Below are 13,095 nucleotides of genomic sequence, written 5' to 3' on the forward strand. Positions count from 1 at the left end.
ATGGCAGGGGCACCTTCCACTATCCCAGGTTGCTCCAAGCCTTGTCCAACCCAGCCTCGGACACTTCCAGGGATCCAGGGGCATCTGGGAAAGTTTTTTTTTCTGTCACAAGTGATGGCTTGCCTCACAGGACACCCTTGACCTCTTCTGCTCCATGCCCAGGGTCAGTTTGGGCTGGACACCCTGTGGGGCCACTCTCAGGGGACAGAGGTTATAGCAGGGGACCCACAATCCTTTCCATCAGGCAGGAGTCAGGCACCGTGCAGAGCACCTCCTCTCCTCCAGGAGGCTGCAGCTGTGGCACTATCAGTCCTCACTTTTATCTGAGGGGCCTGTTCTGCTGAAGATGAGCATCAAGTTGGCCAATTTGCTACATTGCCTTGGTACTCGAGAGAGGAAGGCATTCTCACCCTTGTTTGGTGAAAGCCAAAACAGGATAAACTCTCATGCAGGCTTTGAACTACCATGGAAATTGCTCAAAATCACTCACAAATGAGAAATTTCCCTGAGAATTTCTGTAAAGGATGGAGAAGAGACTGCCCGTCCTGCCAGGGCCCCAGCTGGGTTGCAGTTGCTTGCACAAAAAGGAGGTGTGTGCGTATTTTAAGTGTGTCAGAGGGATGAGAAAGCAAAGAACAAGCCAGCAAAGTGCCAGGGAGGTTCCAGAGAGGGATCTGGGGAAATGCAGTGCGAGGCCAGGGTGCAGAGAGGCACTCAGGGTGTGCAGGGGTGGCTCCAGGCAGGCTCGGGCTTGGGCTCCAGGCTGTGGCAGCCGACGTGGCCCCACGGTGTTCGGGGAAACGGGACTCCACGTACTTTCCCCAGTAATAACCAGAATTGCATCAAAGAAATACCTGGCTGTCATCATCAGCCTATCCTCCCAGAGAAAACGATCTTGGCAAGGCCTTGAGCAGGCCCAGCGTCTCAGGCCAAGAGCCAGCAGTGTTCAGTACAAGTTTCTTCATCTCCCTGTCTTTCATCATCTCCCACACGCACCACACCACGTTGCCATCCCAAGGGTTACTGTCGAGGTAGGAGAAAGCTGCTAAGCAAAGGCACTCTCAAAACTTGGAAGGGCAGTGCTGCAAAGGCATCAGTAAAAAACCCCAGCCCTCTCTCCACCCCTCCTGAGCCTCACCCCACTCCACCTGGCCTTAAATTGGGACTGCAAAGTGACAAATCCTCTTAAAACGAGACAATTCACTGGGCAACTTCTGGTCCCCAAGATCCATCATGGTGCTGGGGGCATTGACTGGGAAGAAGGTGTAGCAGGCCACTATTCCCAACATCATGAACCCCAGATCTGGGCTCCAGACTGAAGGAAAAAGCCCTGGATCCACCAGCCAGGTCTCTGCAGGCTGTGGTTTGGAACATTTCAGGGATGCTCTGCATCCTACTGTACCTTTTCTGAGGGAGGAGGTAGGGTAAGGGTCTGCCACAGCACGGGCAGCTGCTGCTCTTGCTGATGGCTACTGCTGCTGCACACCAGCGAGGTGAAAGATGTGATTCCCAGGACCAGCTCCTACATTGTTTTGACCTGAAGAGGACTGCCAGCCCTTGAAAATTATCAGAGCCAGATGTGATGCTGAAGCGCACTGGTACAAACAAGGCTTTTGATGTCAGTTGACTGCAGAGCAGCCCAAGGCCACAGGGCAAGGCAGGGGATTTCAGGCCTGCATTGGACGGAAACTTTGGAACTTGATGCCCAAGGCTGGGGTTGAGCTGCTCTGGCGTGAGGGTCGGGAAAGGAAGGGATTTCTTCCTGGCTTTTAATTTCATCAGGAGCAGAGGGTTATACAACAGTGGGGCAGATGGAAAATGTCACAGCAGGGAGGTTGGCAGCTGCACAAACACAGCTAATCTGCCCTCACTTAATGCCTGTAGCCACAACATAAACATGCACGGCACAAGGTAACCGAGGAGGTGAATCCTGCACTGGCAGCCTCCAGACGTGGGATGTGCTGTCCCCATCCTCCCTGCACATCTCAATGCCTGAAAAAGCCTGGTGTCACCTTGAAGTCCTGCCCCAAATAGAGCTGAGGTGTCACCTGTGGCCACTTCTTGTCCATTTCCTCTTGGTGGTGTTCTACAGGGCACACACCCAGCATGCCCAGAGCTGTGCTCTCACTCTTGGCCCTTCATCAGACAGGGTGGTACATCAGAAAGGGGCTCATTTTATAGATAATATATCATAAAATCAATCATAAATAGCAATGATGTGCCATTTTGACATGTGCATATGTAAATACCCCACTCTATGTATCTGTACTGCATATACACATATGAACACTATACACATACATCCAAACTGCCAGTATAGGCTCAGCCCCTTCCTAATCAGTGTCATTTCCTCCTAATTAATCACTCCTTGAATCAGGGCCCTGGCTTCTGGCTTATTCTCTAGCACTGCTCCTCTGGGTACTCACTGGACTTTAACTTGGCTGCACAGAGTCAGTGACAACAAGCAGGAAGGTATTGCCTTAAAATGTTTGTTTCTTCCCCAACCAGCTAAGAAGAGCCTCTGCCATCTGTGTCTGGTACACGCCAGTGGGGAGGCTGGTGCCCTCAAATGTGGCCACTGGTGGCCACAGTGGCCTGCATGTGGGACCTTTGGTCACTTGGTGGTGTGGCTGTGGTGTGGGTGAATGTCCCAAACTGAACAGGGAAACACGGCCTGGTGAGGAGGGAAAGAAGTCCTGCTGGAACATAGCTTCTGGGTCTGTGTCAGGGATGGTTATGTGGGAAATGGGAAATCCACCTCCTGACCAGGCCAAACAGCTGGGACAGGAGGGAGGGAAGGATTCAGGAAGGAAGGATTCCAGGAAGGAAGCAAGGAAGGAGTCCAGGAAGGATTCCAGGATTCCAGGAAGGAAGGATTCCAGGATTCCAGGAAGGAAGGAAGGCATTGGATGTGAGGTTTTATTAACCTCTCCATCCCACCTTCACCAGGGCCACTTTCCTGGCCCAAATGTGCTCTAGCAGGAAGGAGGAGAGGCCAAGCAAGGAGACAAAGGCTGTTGTTTAGGTCAATAATGTATCGATTACAGTTCTGTGGGCTAAAAGCCTGACCTTTTAAAGGGCAATTGGTGCCTGTGAGATTTGATTTATGAGAAAGAAAATAATTTAAATTTAATTTTCACTTCATGTTTAGTTGGGAGAAACTTGCAAAACCTTGTTTTTTTTGGGGGGGGGGGGGGTAGGGGAGGGAAGGTGAGAGTTTTTTCCTGGGGCCATCACAAAGAGCTTCATTTCAGGGTGAGAACAGCTCTGCTGATTGTCTCTGCTCCAGTGCTCACCATGCAGAGACACCACAGGTTGCAAGGCACTAAGCAGAACATTTATTCTGAAGCTCAGCCCAGTAAATATAATGGACACTAAATATCCCACATCAAGGAATGATGGCTTTCTCCCCTCTAGGAGCAGCCTGACCAACAAAACAACACACAAGGATGTTTCATGAAACACCCTACATTTTTAGGCCTTCAAGCACCTGCTTTTTAAGAGGCTTTGAATCTCCAGACATGGTTTTGCCCAAGTGGTTTATTCCCATTATTCTCAAGCTGATACAGTTCTTAAACAGGGACAGACAGCTCTGGTGGGACTGAGCACCAAGCCCCCCACCCAGGAGGATTCATGGAGGGGGAGGCACTGCAGACTGGATGCAGGAGCTACAATGGGAGAGAGGATGGACCCTGACAACGGCTCCAGGGACAAAAATAGAAGCAGCACCCGAGGACAGCTGTTCCTAGTTTAAATTGCCAGTTTTTAATAAGCTGTTTTGCTCTTTGGAAAGCATTTTTTGTCGTTTCATAAATAGGAGGAGGGGCCATGGTAGCATCATCGAGACGTCACCTACTTTGTCACTGCTCCTCTCTGGATCCTCAATTTTCCCCGGGTGCCATCACATTCAGGGCTTTCAGCAGCACAAAGTGACTGCAAGGAAGACTGAAGTCTGCCATTTAGTTTGCCAAGACATCTGGCAAAAACATTATGTACAGCTGAACATTTCATCACGTCTGCCAAGACATATTCATTTTGGATTAATTTTAAGACAGTTTTTAAAGTGATGATGAAGGATTATGCTGTGCGCTTCAGCAGCATTAAAAAAAAAAAAAATCATCTCTCCTCTTTAAATCTCTCGTTCAAATTGTCCCAGTTTGGCAGATCCACGGTGTATTGGATTCGTGATCTGGAGGGATTCACCGATAGTGACATTTTCATTTATCTGAGTACATGTAAGTGCTGTCACAGCCCATGGGTGGTAGCAGAGCCTCCAACACCAAACACGGCTCCTTGGAGAAATTCATTTGCAGGCAGCACAGCCCTAACATCCGAAATGCATCCACCCAGCAACAACTCAGCATTGATGACTGAATGATTATGAGCTGTAATCTCAGCTGGAACCTTTCAGTTCGAGGTTAACTGCCCTCAAAATGCAAAGCATTTCTACAGTGCTGTTACTCCAGGGACATCCCCGGTATTCCCAGAGAAGGGATGCCAAAATCTCTAGTCAGGAGCTTGCAAAGGAGGGATATAGCTCATGGGTTGCTGCTTTTGAGTAAGACCACGCAACTCTGCAGCCATTTCCATGGCCTCATCAATTTCTCTGGGCACCCTGTGCCAGGGCCTGCCCACCCTCCCAGCCAGCAATTCCTTCCCAAGATCCCATCCAGCCCTGCCCTCTGGCACTGGAAGCCATTGCCTGTGTGCTGTCCCTGCCTGCCTTGTCCCCAGTCCCTCTGCAGCTCTCCTGGAGCCCCTTCAGGCCCTGGCAGGGGCTCTGAGCTCTCCCTGGAGCCTTCTCTTGTGCAGCTGAGCAGCCCCAGCTGTGCCAGGCTGGCTCCAGAGCAGAGGGGCTCCAGCCTTGGGATCTTTCAAGTCCCTTCCAGCCCTATCACTTTATAATTACTTTAAACTCATCTCCACTGCCCACAGCACCTCCCTGCCCTGCTCCTTATGAGTTCCCAAAGTCACAGCAGGAAGAACAGCTCTGCTGCCGGGGTCAATGGAGGTTGAAGAGCTGCCCTTTTGTCTGTGAAATGCCATTATCTTCAGCTGGCAGAGCTGTTATCAGGCAATGAGCTCCTGGTGACGTGAGCCGATGTCTCATGCAGGAGGATGGCCTGCAGCACTGCGCTGGTGATGTCACAGCAGCCCGGGGATGTCCTGCCAACAGGCTCCTTCCCTGAAAGTGAAAAGAACAGGGAAACTCCCAGCCTTTGATCCTTTCTCTGAACCCTTCACACATATCTGAGTCTCATGACTGACCTGTGCAAAGGCGTCCACAATGAGTAACTAGCGTTTAAAAGTCAGGCTTCTGTCCAAGCCCTGAACAATTCCCAGCCCCATCCAGCCTAATCCCCACAATCGACCTTGTGGCATCCAGGAAGTCCCGCCGTGACAGGTGAGTCTCTAGGGACTCGAAAATTAACAATGAGTTGAACATAAAAGCAGCTGGGATGCTGAATTTTTACAGTATTGCCAGTACCAATGGTACAAATTTTTAGGTAAGGTGGACAAAGGGGGAATAGGTAGAAATGGGAATGGATTTGCAGTGGTGAGGTGATTTGAGGAAGTGCAATCATATAGAAAACTCTTGCTCTTCCAGCACAGAAGGTGGTGCTTTCTGCAGACCAAGCCAAATCAATTACAAGAGAGGCCGGGATGACTAAATACGAGATTTGACCTTTACTTGGCTGAATTAGGTAACATATGCAATGATAAAACCAGTAGAAAAGGTTGTACAAAATTTTTAGAGTTTCCAAAAAAGGGAGGGGAGTTGTTTGCTTCTTCCTTTCCTGTTTAACTGGTAGATCAACAATCTAGTGGCACGTACAAAACAGCTTTTTTTTTTTTTTTCCCCCATAACTTGCCAATACTCTTTGGTTTTAGGCTATTAGGGTCAAGAAATGCCAAGAAATCTGGCAGGTTTTTGGACTGCTTTTGCCGAAGTGAATGATGCCCAATGCATTTCTACCTTCCAATCCCCCCTCCTCCCCCATCCCACTTTCACAGCGAGATCAGAGTTTCACTCTATTGCCTGAGGGAGGAGGATTTGTGTCTCACATGAGGCTCCACAAGTCCCACCTCACCAATATCTTACACAGCAGCTGAGATTTCCGCCTGTTTGGTCTTCTGGAAGGGATGGTCCTCTGAGGGCAGACCTTACTTCCCCAGCCCTGAAGTGATGGGTTTCCCTCTCCAGCTGCTCAGGAAGCCCAGGCAGGTGGTGACACCAGTGATCAGCACTCAGAGCAAGGATATTGTAATGGAATCTCAGAACGGTGTGTGTTGGAAGGGACCTTAAACATCATCCAAGTGCCACCCCCTGCCATGGCAGGGACACCTTCCACTGTCCCAGGCTGCTCCAAGCCCTGTCCAGCCTGGCCTTGGACACTGCCAGGGATCCAGGGGCAGCCACAGCTGCTCTGGGCACCCTGTCCACCCTCCCAGCCAGGAATTCCTTCCCAAGATCCTATCCAGCCCTGCCCTCTGGGAAGCCATTCCTGCTGTCCTGTCCTTCCAGGCCCCTTCCCAAAGTCCCTCTCCAGCTCTCCTGTCAGTAACTTCAGGTACTGGAAGGCCAAAGTTAAGGCACCCCAAATATGAGCATGGTTAGGAGAAGGTCCTGGTGCAACACCCATCCCACAGCCCAAAACCAGAGACCCCATCAGCTGAAATGGACAGGAAAGAGAATCTGAGGGTGCAGCAACACATCAGGTCTGGTCTTGTGTGGACAGCCCTGTCCCTCCCCTGCTTCCCCCCATGACTGCACATTCCCTGTGCCCCTTCAGGCCATAGCCACTGCAACCACTAAAGCTGAGCTTTAAGGTGACATTAAGGCAAGAGGTGACACTCCCCGTGTCATTGCAGCATGACATGTTCCTTCTTTTACCAGATTTTACTGATTTACTTTATACAATATATAAGATTACATTCTTCTTAATTGCACGCCATAGAGGACAATATAAAACCTTGATCAGGTTGGGCCTGATGAGCACACCAAGACCTGTGACATAAACCACACCAACCCATATTTACTGTTTTATCTTTTTTTATTTTTGTAATTACGCATAATAAATCTTTCACACAAAGTAATGAAAAGGATCCCTAAGGTGAAGGAAAAACAGAGTATTTGTGACTGTACCAGACTGCAGATGTCAGGACACTGCCAGGCCCACATCACGCTCCAGCTCTTGGGAGAGCCAACGGGGCCAGCATGGATTTCTGCCTAATTCTCGGTCTGGCTCTGCTGTTTTGGCTTTAGGTGGTAACTCCAGCTGTTCCAAACCAGCTGGGACCCGGGAGCAGGGCATTTCATGAAACACACAAGGATGTTACACCATCAGAACAAACCCTCTGCACCTCAGTGTCACCACAACAGGACAGTGAGAGAATTTTCTGTGAGACACCGATGTTGGTTCAGCAGCTTTGTCCTGTTCCATTAGACTGCTGCTGTATGTGCCCCTCTCTTGTAAAAAGCCCTTTCACAGACAAATCAGGTTTTCTGCAGTCTGACACCTGGCTGAGCAGTGTCTGCCCTGGCAGGGCCTCTCTGGCTCTGCTCACCCCGGGGTGTTTAAAAACGGATGAACACGGAGCCAGCCCAGCAGCTTTAGAATCCACGGTTTAAAAGTGCATCTTCAGACTGACCTTTCCAAATCTGGGCAGCCCTGTTGACTCACAAACACTCCTAGTCTTTTAATAAAGACAAAATTACAAATCACTACAGTAACCAAGAATAGTTATCCCCTTTTGACGTTTGCTCAAAGACCAAAACGAAACAGAATAAATCCAAAATACAGATCAACTTATGTGCAGCTCAGTCATGGTTCATTCATTTTTCCTATTTGCCTAAGAAAACACTGCATCTCCAGTCTTATCATTGTCTTTTCTCAAAAGCTTCTGCCATTTCAAAGTCCTAAATGCTCATGGGCTGTATATATCCCTTTGCAGCTATATTTAAATAAATTTGGAAAGCTTTTTTTTTCTTTTTTTTTTTTTTTAAATAAGCCAGCATTTCCATTTGTGTAGGATTCAAATGGACTTCTGTCTCTAAATAAGCAGATAAAAGGAAAGTACAATCTTAGCACATCCTTCAGACGGACGAAATGGTGCAAGAAATTCTATTTAAAGCCATTCAAAGGACTTTCTGAAAGCAAATGCACCCGATTCCTCAGGTCAATAAACAGAACATGCTGGAGCAGGCAGTGAATACAGAGGGTTGCCACGCATCTTCAGGAACTAATTCCTTGAAATTGAAGTTTTGGCATGCAATGCACTGGTGACAGTCCCCCACACAGCAGCACGTGGGACGAGGAGAGTGGGTGCACGTGTGTGCAACAGGCATCCCCAAAATATGATCCCCACTTTGAAAAAATGAGATTTCTTTCAAAATCACACCACTTCTGTTGCTTTTCCCACTGCTGAAACAGGTATATCAGGAAAGGGCACTTGAAAACAACAAAAAAAGAGAGTAGTATTCTACATTCAGATAAATTTATACTTCTGCCATAAAACTTTAAAAGCCAACAGGAGGTTTTCAACACAGAGTTTCGTCAAGGATCCCCAAAACACACTGTCACCATTACGCACAGGTTTACAGGACACTGGTCTATTTTACAATCTTGTAATTATTTTCTTTGGACTTTTTTTCCCCCCTTTCCTTACACGTTCAATTTCCAGGAACAATTTTGCACAGAAAAACAAGTCTGTAAGGGACCTGACTCTGAAAGCAGGTGTTTCTTGCCCTCTGGGGAGTATTTGCCAGTCAAACAACAACAACAACGAAAGACTTGCTATTGAAAATCCTCCCACAAACATCTAAATCAAGTGTTTTGAATCTGCCTGGGAGCTAACCTGATTAAGATGCTGCTTGCTTAGTTCCCTCGGATGACAGCGTAGACAGCAATTTAAGGGCTGCAGCCTTGACAGTGCCACGGAAACGAAGGGCTGTGAGTGAAAACACAGGATTAGGTAATGAGCAACCCACGGCAGCATCCCAGAGACCGTAAAAAGCTTGACCCAAGGAAGCTGCCCGCTCGAAAGAGCCAAAAATACAAACGCTGCTTCCAAATCAAAGCCTGCAATCTCATTTAGCCCGTTAAGTTAAAAGGACGACCAGGTTTGTGGTTGGTAGTAACATCATACCCCATGTGTAAGGCCTCGTTTTCATCAAACAAGCTCTAGGTTATGGACTATAAACACAAGGTTGCCTACAAGCCATCAGTGCCCCACACCAGCCTGTCCCAGCGTGAGGCTGACACTGGCTCTGGGGTTGGAGGGGGCGGTTGGAGGGGGTCAGGTTGGAAGGGGTGCAGAGGTTTGTTTCCTGTAAGATGGAGTGGGGCTGGCCTGGCCAGGGGGTCCCTCAGCCCGAGTCCATGGTGAAGAGCTGGATGTCACGGGGGTTCCAGTACAGGGCCACGGCAGAGTTGTACACCAGGGACCACACGTAGGGGATGAAGAACTCCTCGGGCTGCTCCTCCTCCACGTACTTGAACTTCAGCTCGGGGAACTTCTGCAAAAAGAAGCCAGAGTCCGGTGAGGAAAGGTTTGCATGTCTGCTTGCAAACACACAGCCCACATAAACACTGAAGAAAGAGGTTTGGTGAAAAAAATAATGGAAGGAACTAAACCATTAGAACCCAAGGAAAATATTTATAGGATGAAGAGATCATTTATAATTTCTTCTTTGAATCAAATGCTACATTTGCATATTGTATTCGAGCCTTTTACTGTTGGTCACAATCCATTTGCCTGTTAGCAGACTGAACATGTGAATCCTTTACAAAACACAAAGGTCTTAAGGAAAACTCATTTTTAGCAGCTCCTCAAAAGCCTTCTTGCTTGTACACACACAGACCTATTCATTGCATTTTTCCTTAAAAAACATTTTTCAATTAATTGTACCTGACTTCTTAGCAGGAGAACACTCTGAAAAAGGCTGAAATAATAAACACAGTTTGTGATATCATAGGATCACACAATATCCCGAGTTGGAAGGGAAACACAGGGATCATCCAGCCCAGCTCCTGTGTCTGCACAGACACCCCAACAGTCCCACCCTGTGCATCCCTGGGAGCAGTGTCCAAACTCTCCTGGAGCTCTGGCAGCCTCGGGGCCGTGCCCATTCCCTGGGGAATTACCTCTGGGGGAAGAACCTTTCCCTGATATCCCACCTAAACCTCCCTGGCACAGCTCCAGCTGTCCCCTGGGTGATGTCCCTGTCACCAGAGAGAAGAGACAGACATGCTGCAACCTCAAGTTCCCATTTTTCTCGTTTTTTCTCCCCCAAAGCAGTGCACAATGCAAACCCACCAGGTTCACTCTTGGTAAGTGTATATTTTGGAAAGAGCTGAGTCTACTTTTGTACTGTGCTCTTCACTTTATCCCCTTCTAAATGTTGCCTGTGTCTGAGCTTGGCAGAGTCTCAGGCAAAAGCCGCATTACAATGATCACCGGGGTAAGATAAAACATGACCCATTTTATTATTTATAAGGCTGTGGCTAAGACTAAGAATAAACTCTACTGTGTGACATGATCAGAACAAGCACAGCAATGGCTAAGGAGCCTCTTTGCCCATTAATAATGAAGGGATTCCCTATCCTATTTCTTGAGCTCAGTGTCCTGTTTCCTTGCCTTAAGGGTACAAGAATTCTGGCTGGATCAGTCTCCTTTGAGGGCGCATTTCTTGGACACTTGGTTTTCAGGATTAGGTACTTAACTTCTATGCTCCCATGTTATTTGTATTCTTGGAGTCAGAAGGCATGAAAACTTGTAGAAAACATGTGGATGTGGCACCTGGGGACATGGGTTAGTGGTGGCCTTGGAAGTGCTGGGAGAACAGCTGGACTCCAAGATCGTGGAGGCCTTTTCCAGACTAAAGGATTCTGCACTATCTCACTCTATCTCTATGGAACTGAGGCAGCTAAAAGGTAAAGTTGTTAAAGGCTCTTCTGCATCCAACTCATGGTAAGTTCAAAGCCCAGAATCTCAAAGATACATCAGCAAGTTTAATTTCCTGTGTCAGACATGCAGTTTGTGGTAGAGAACTCTCCCACAGCCGTTTTGTGCATCTAAACCACTTTCTACCACCTCTCTACAGTCTCTGTTCTCCAAGTCTGTTTTGACCAGCCTATTTAATCATCTGCATCACCTTGTTTTTTTCACTCTTAGGTACCTTACACCCATACTCACTCCCACCTCTCACTTCCAATCTCCCAGCCTACTGCCACGCCAGCTCCCTTCCACTGCATCCTTATCCTCTCTCTTTAGCACACTTTTCTCTTTTGTACTCACCCAACCTTTTTTCTCACCGGCCTTGTGAGATCCTGCTTTTCACTGACATTCTCTATCCCTTCCCAACTCGGCTCCAAGTTCTCAAGCTGTCCTTGTCTTCCCCCTCTACCTCCCCCCAATCAAGCCCTCGTGTATATTTTTCATTAGTATTTATTTAAAAAAAAAAAACCCTGACATTCTACTCTGCTTATCCTCAGTGTAATCTTCCCCACTTCCTTCCAAAACTTCCTGGCTTGTGGTCAGTGTAGACAGGAGCACGTTCTGTTCAGCACTGCATCAGCAGAATGAATGGTTCAACCTCATGATTACACCAGGGCAACACTTCCAGCCAGAGGAAAGTCTTGCACAGCTGCCACTCTTCCGCCCAGGGGTGGCTGCACACCAGGATGCAGCCCATGGCAGCAGCCCTTCTGGGAGGGAAGGGACGGGGAAAGTGATGGAAGATCCTAATTTGAGTTGAATTAAACACAGACAACTTTTTTTTTCCACCTTCAGGTCACGGATGTAGCTACTGACTTTGCAAACATTCATGGCAGTAGCCTGGGACTATTCCTGGGCTCTTGTGAAGCTTAACAAACATCTTCAGCCTTAAAAGTAGGCAAAATCACATCAGAAATTCCAACAGCTGCATCTGAGATGCTCAGGTCTTACTATCCCATTATCTCTCAGCTGGAAGGGCAGCATAAAATAGCTCAGGTAGCATTCCTATTTTCAGGCAATAAGCCATGCATTGATTTTATTACTCAGCCTCTCTTCAGGCTGATCGATGTTGCCATTTATTGCAATCGTACTGTAGCAATTTAATAATCAATTTCAGATTAAAGGCTGTAACTCACTGCCTCAGCCTGGACTCTCTGATACTCAACATGTGCTTTGAACAGCCTGAGGGGGTATCTTGAAAATGAAGACAAAGAGAATGAGATTTTTAAGGAGAACAGTAATACACACTGCCACTACGTATACACAATTTTGATTAAGTCTATATAAAAAGAATGTAGATAATGGCAGGAGTGATGGATTTTTGATGGTCCACCTGAACAGCAGGCTCAGGACAGCTCAATGAATTGCTGATGAGACATGAAAAATCAGAACTCCAGGCCAGCAATTCAAATCCACATTCTTTAGATGACTGCAATGACCCACAGCTGTGTGCTGGCCATGTTTTCTCATTCATTTAAAATGAGAAACTCAGAGGCCCAGCATGGAGAGAACTGCACCAGCATCTTTGGGGTGTGGATGTAGCACTTGGGAATATGGTTTAGTAGTGAGCACAGTGCTGCTGAGTTAATGTTTGAACTCAATGATCTTAGAGGGCTTTTCCAACCTCAATGATTCTATGATGCAACTGACAAGATTAACCATGGCAGCTATTCACTGTTGAGATAAAAAACTACCCACACTGTTTCACTAACAGGGTGTTCACTGAAAACAGAATTTGTTAACAAACAAAATAAACAAAAATTTCCACCTTATGAGAGTGACTTTATAACTATTTGTAACAGTAGGATTTAAACACCATGTAAAAACCTCGATTGATGCCAAAAAGCTTTAAAAATTTCAAAAAGCTTTTCAAGATTTTCAGGTGACAGTACAAGGAATGTTTAAATTCATATTTGTGCCATTTGTCTCCTGTTTGTCCTGCTTCAAATGAATAATCAAGAGCCCTGGGCCCTGGTTGTGTGTTGCAGACACACAGGAGATGACACTATAAAGCAACCAGGCCATATGGATCTCAGGGCACTCTCAGCAATAACCTAGCCAGCACTGGTGAAGGTTTTGTCATGGTTAACAAAA

At 47.3% G+C, this 13,095-nt stretch overlaps 1 protein-coding gene across 6 annotated transcripts in view; it reads right to left on the reverse strand.

Annotated features, from left to right (window-relative positions):
• Positions 1 to 3,323: 3,323 nt before the first annotated feature.
• DYM (dymeclin) overlaps positions 3,324 to 13,095 on the reverse strand; it is a 216,403-nt gene continuing 206,631 nt past the window's right edge. For 5 of the 6 annotated variants that reach the window (XM_014894892.2, XM_014894890.2, XM_088157403.1 and 2 more), the window contains one exon: positions 7,037 to 9,520. In XM_014894892.2, coding sequence (XP_014750378.1) covers positions 9,371 to 9,520 — 150 coding nt within the window. In that variant the 3' untranslated portion in view covers positions 7,037 to 9,370. Of the gene's footprint in view, positions 5,186 to 7,036; positions 9,521 to 13,095 lie in introns of those variants that run through there. The other variant, XR_015799699.1, reaches the window with a different exon arrangement.

This window comes from Sturnus vulgaris, chromosome Z (assembly GCF_052056855.1).
Source record: "Sturnus vulgaris isolate bStuVul1 chromosome Z, bStuVul1.hap1, whole genome shotgun sequence".
NCBI classification, from domain to species: domain Eukaryota; kingdom Metazoa; phylum Chordata; class Aves; order Passeriformes; family Sturnidae; genus Sturnus; species Sturnus vulgaris.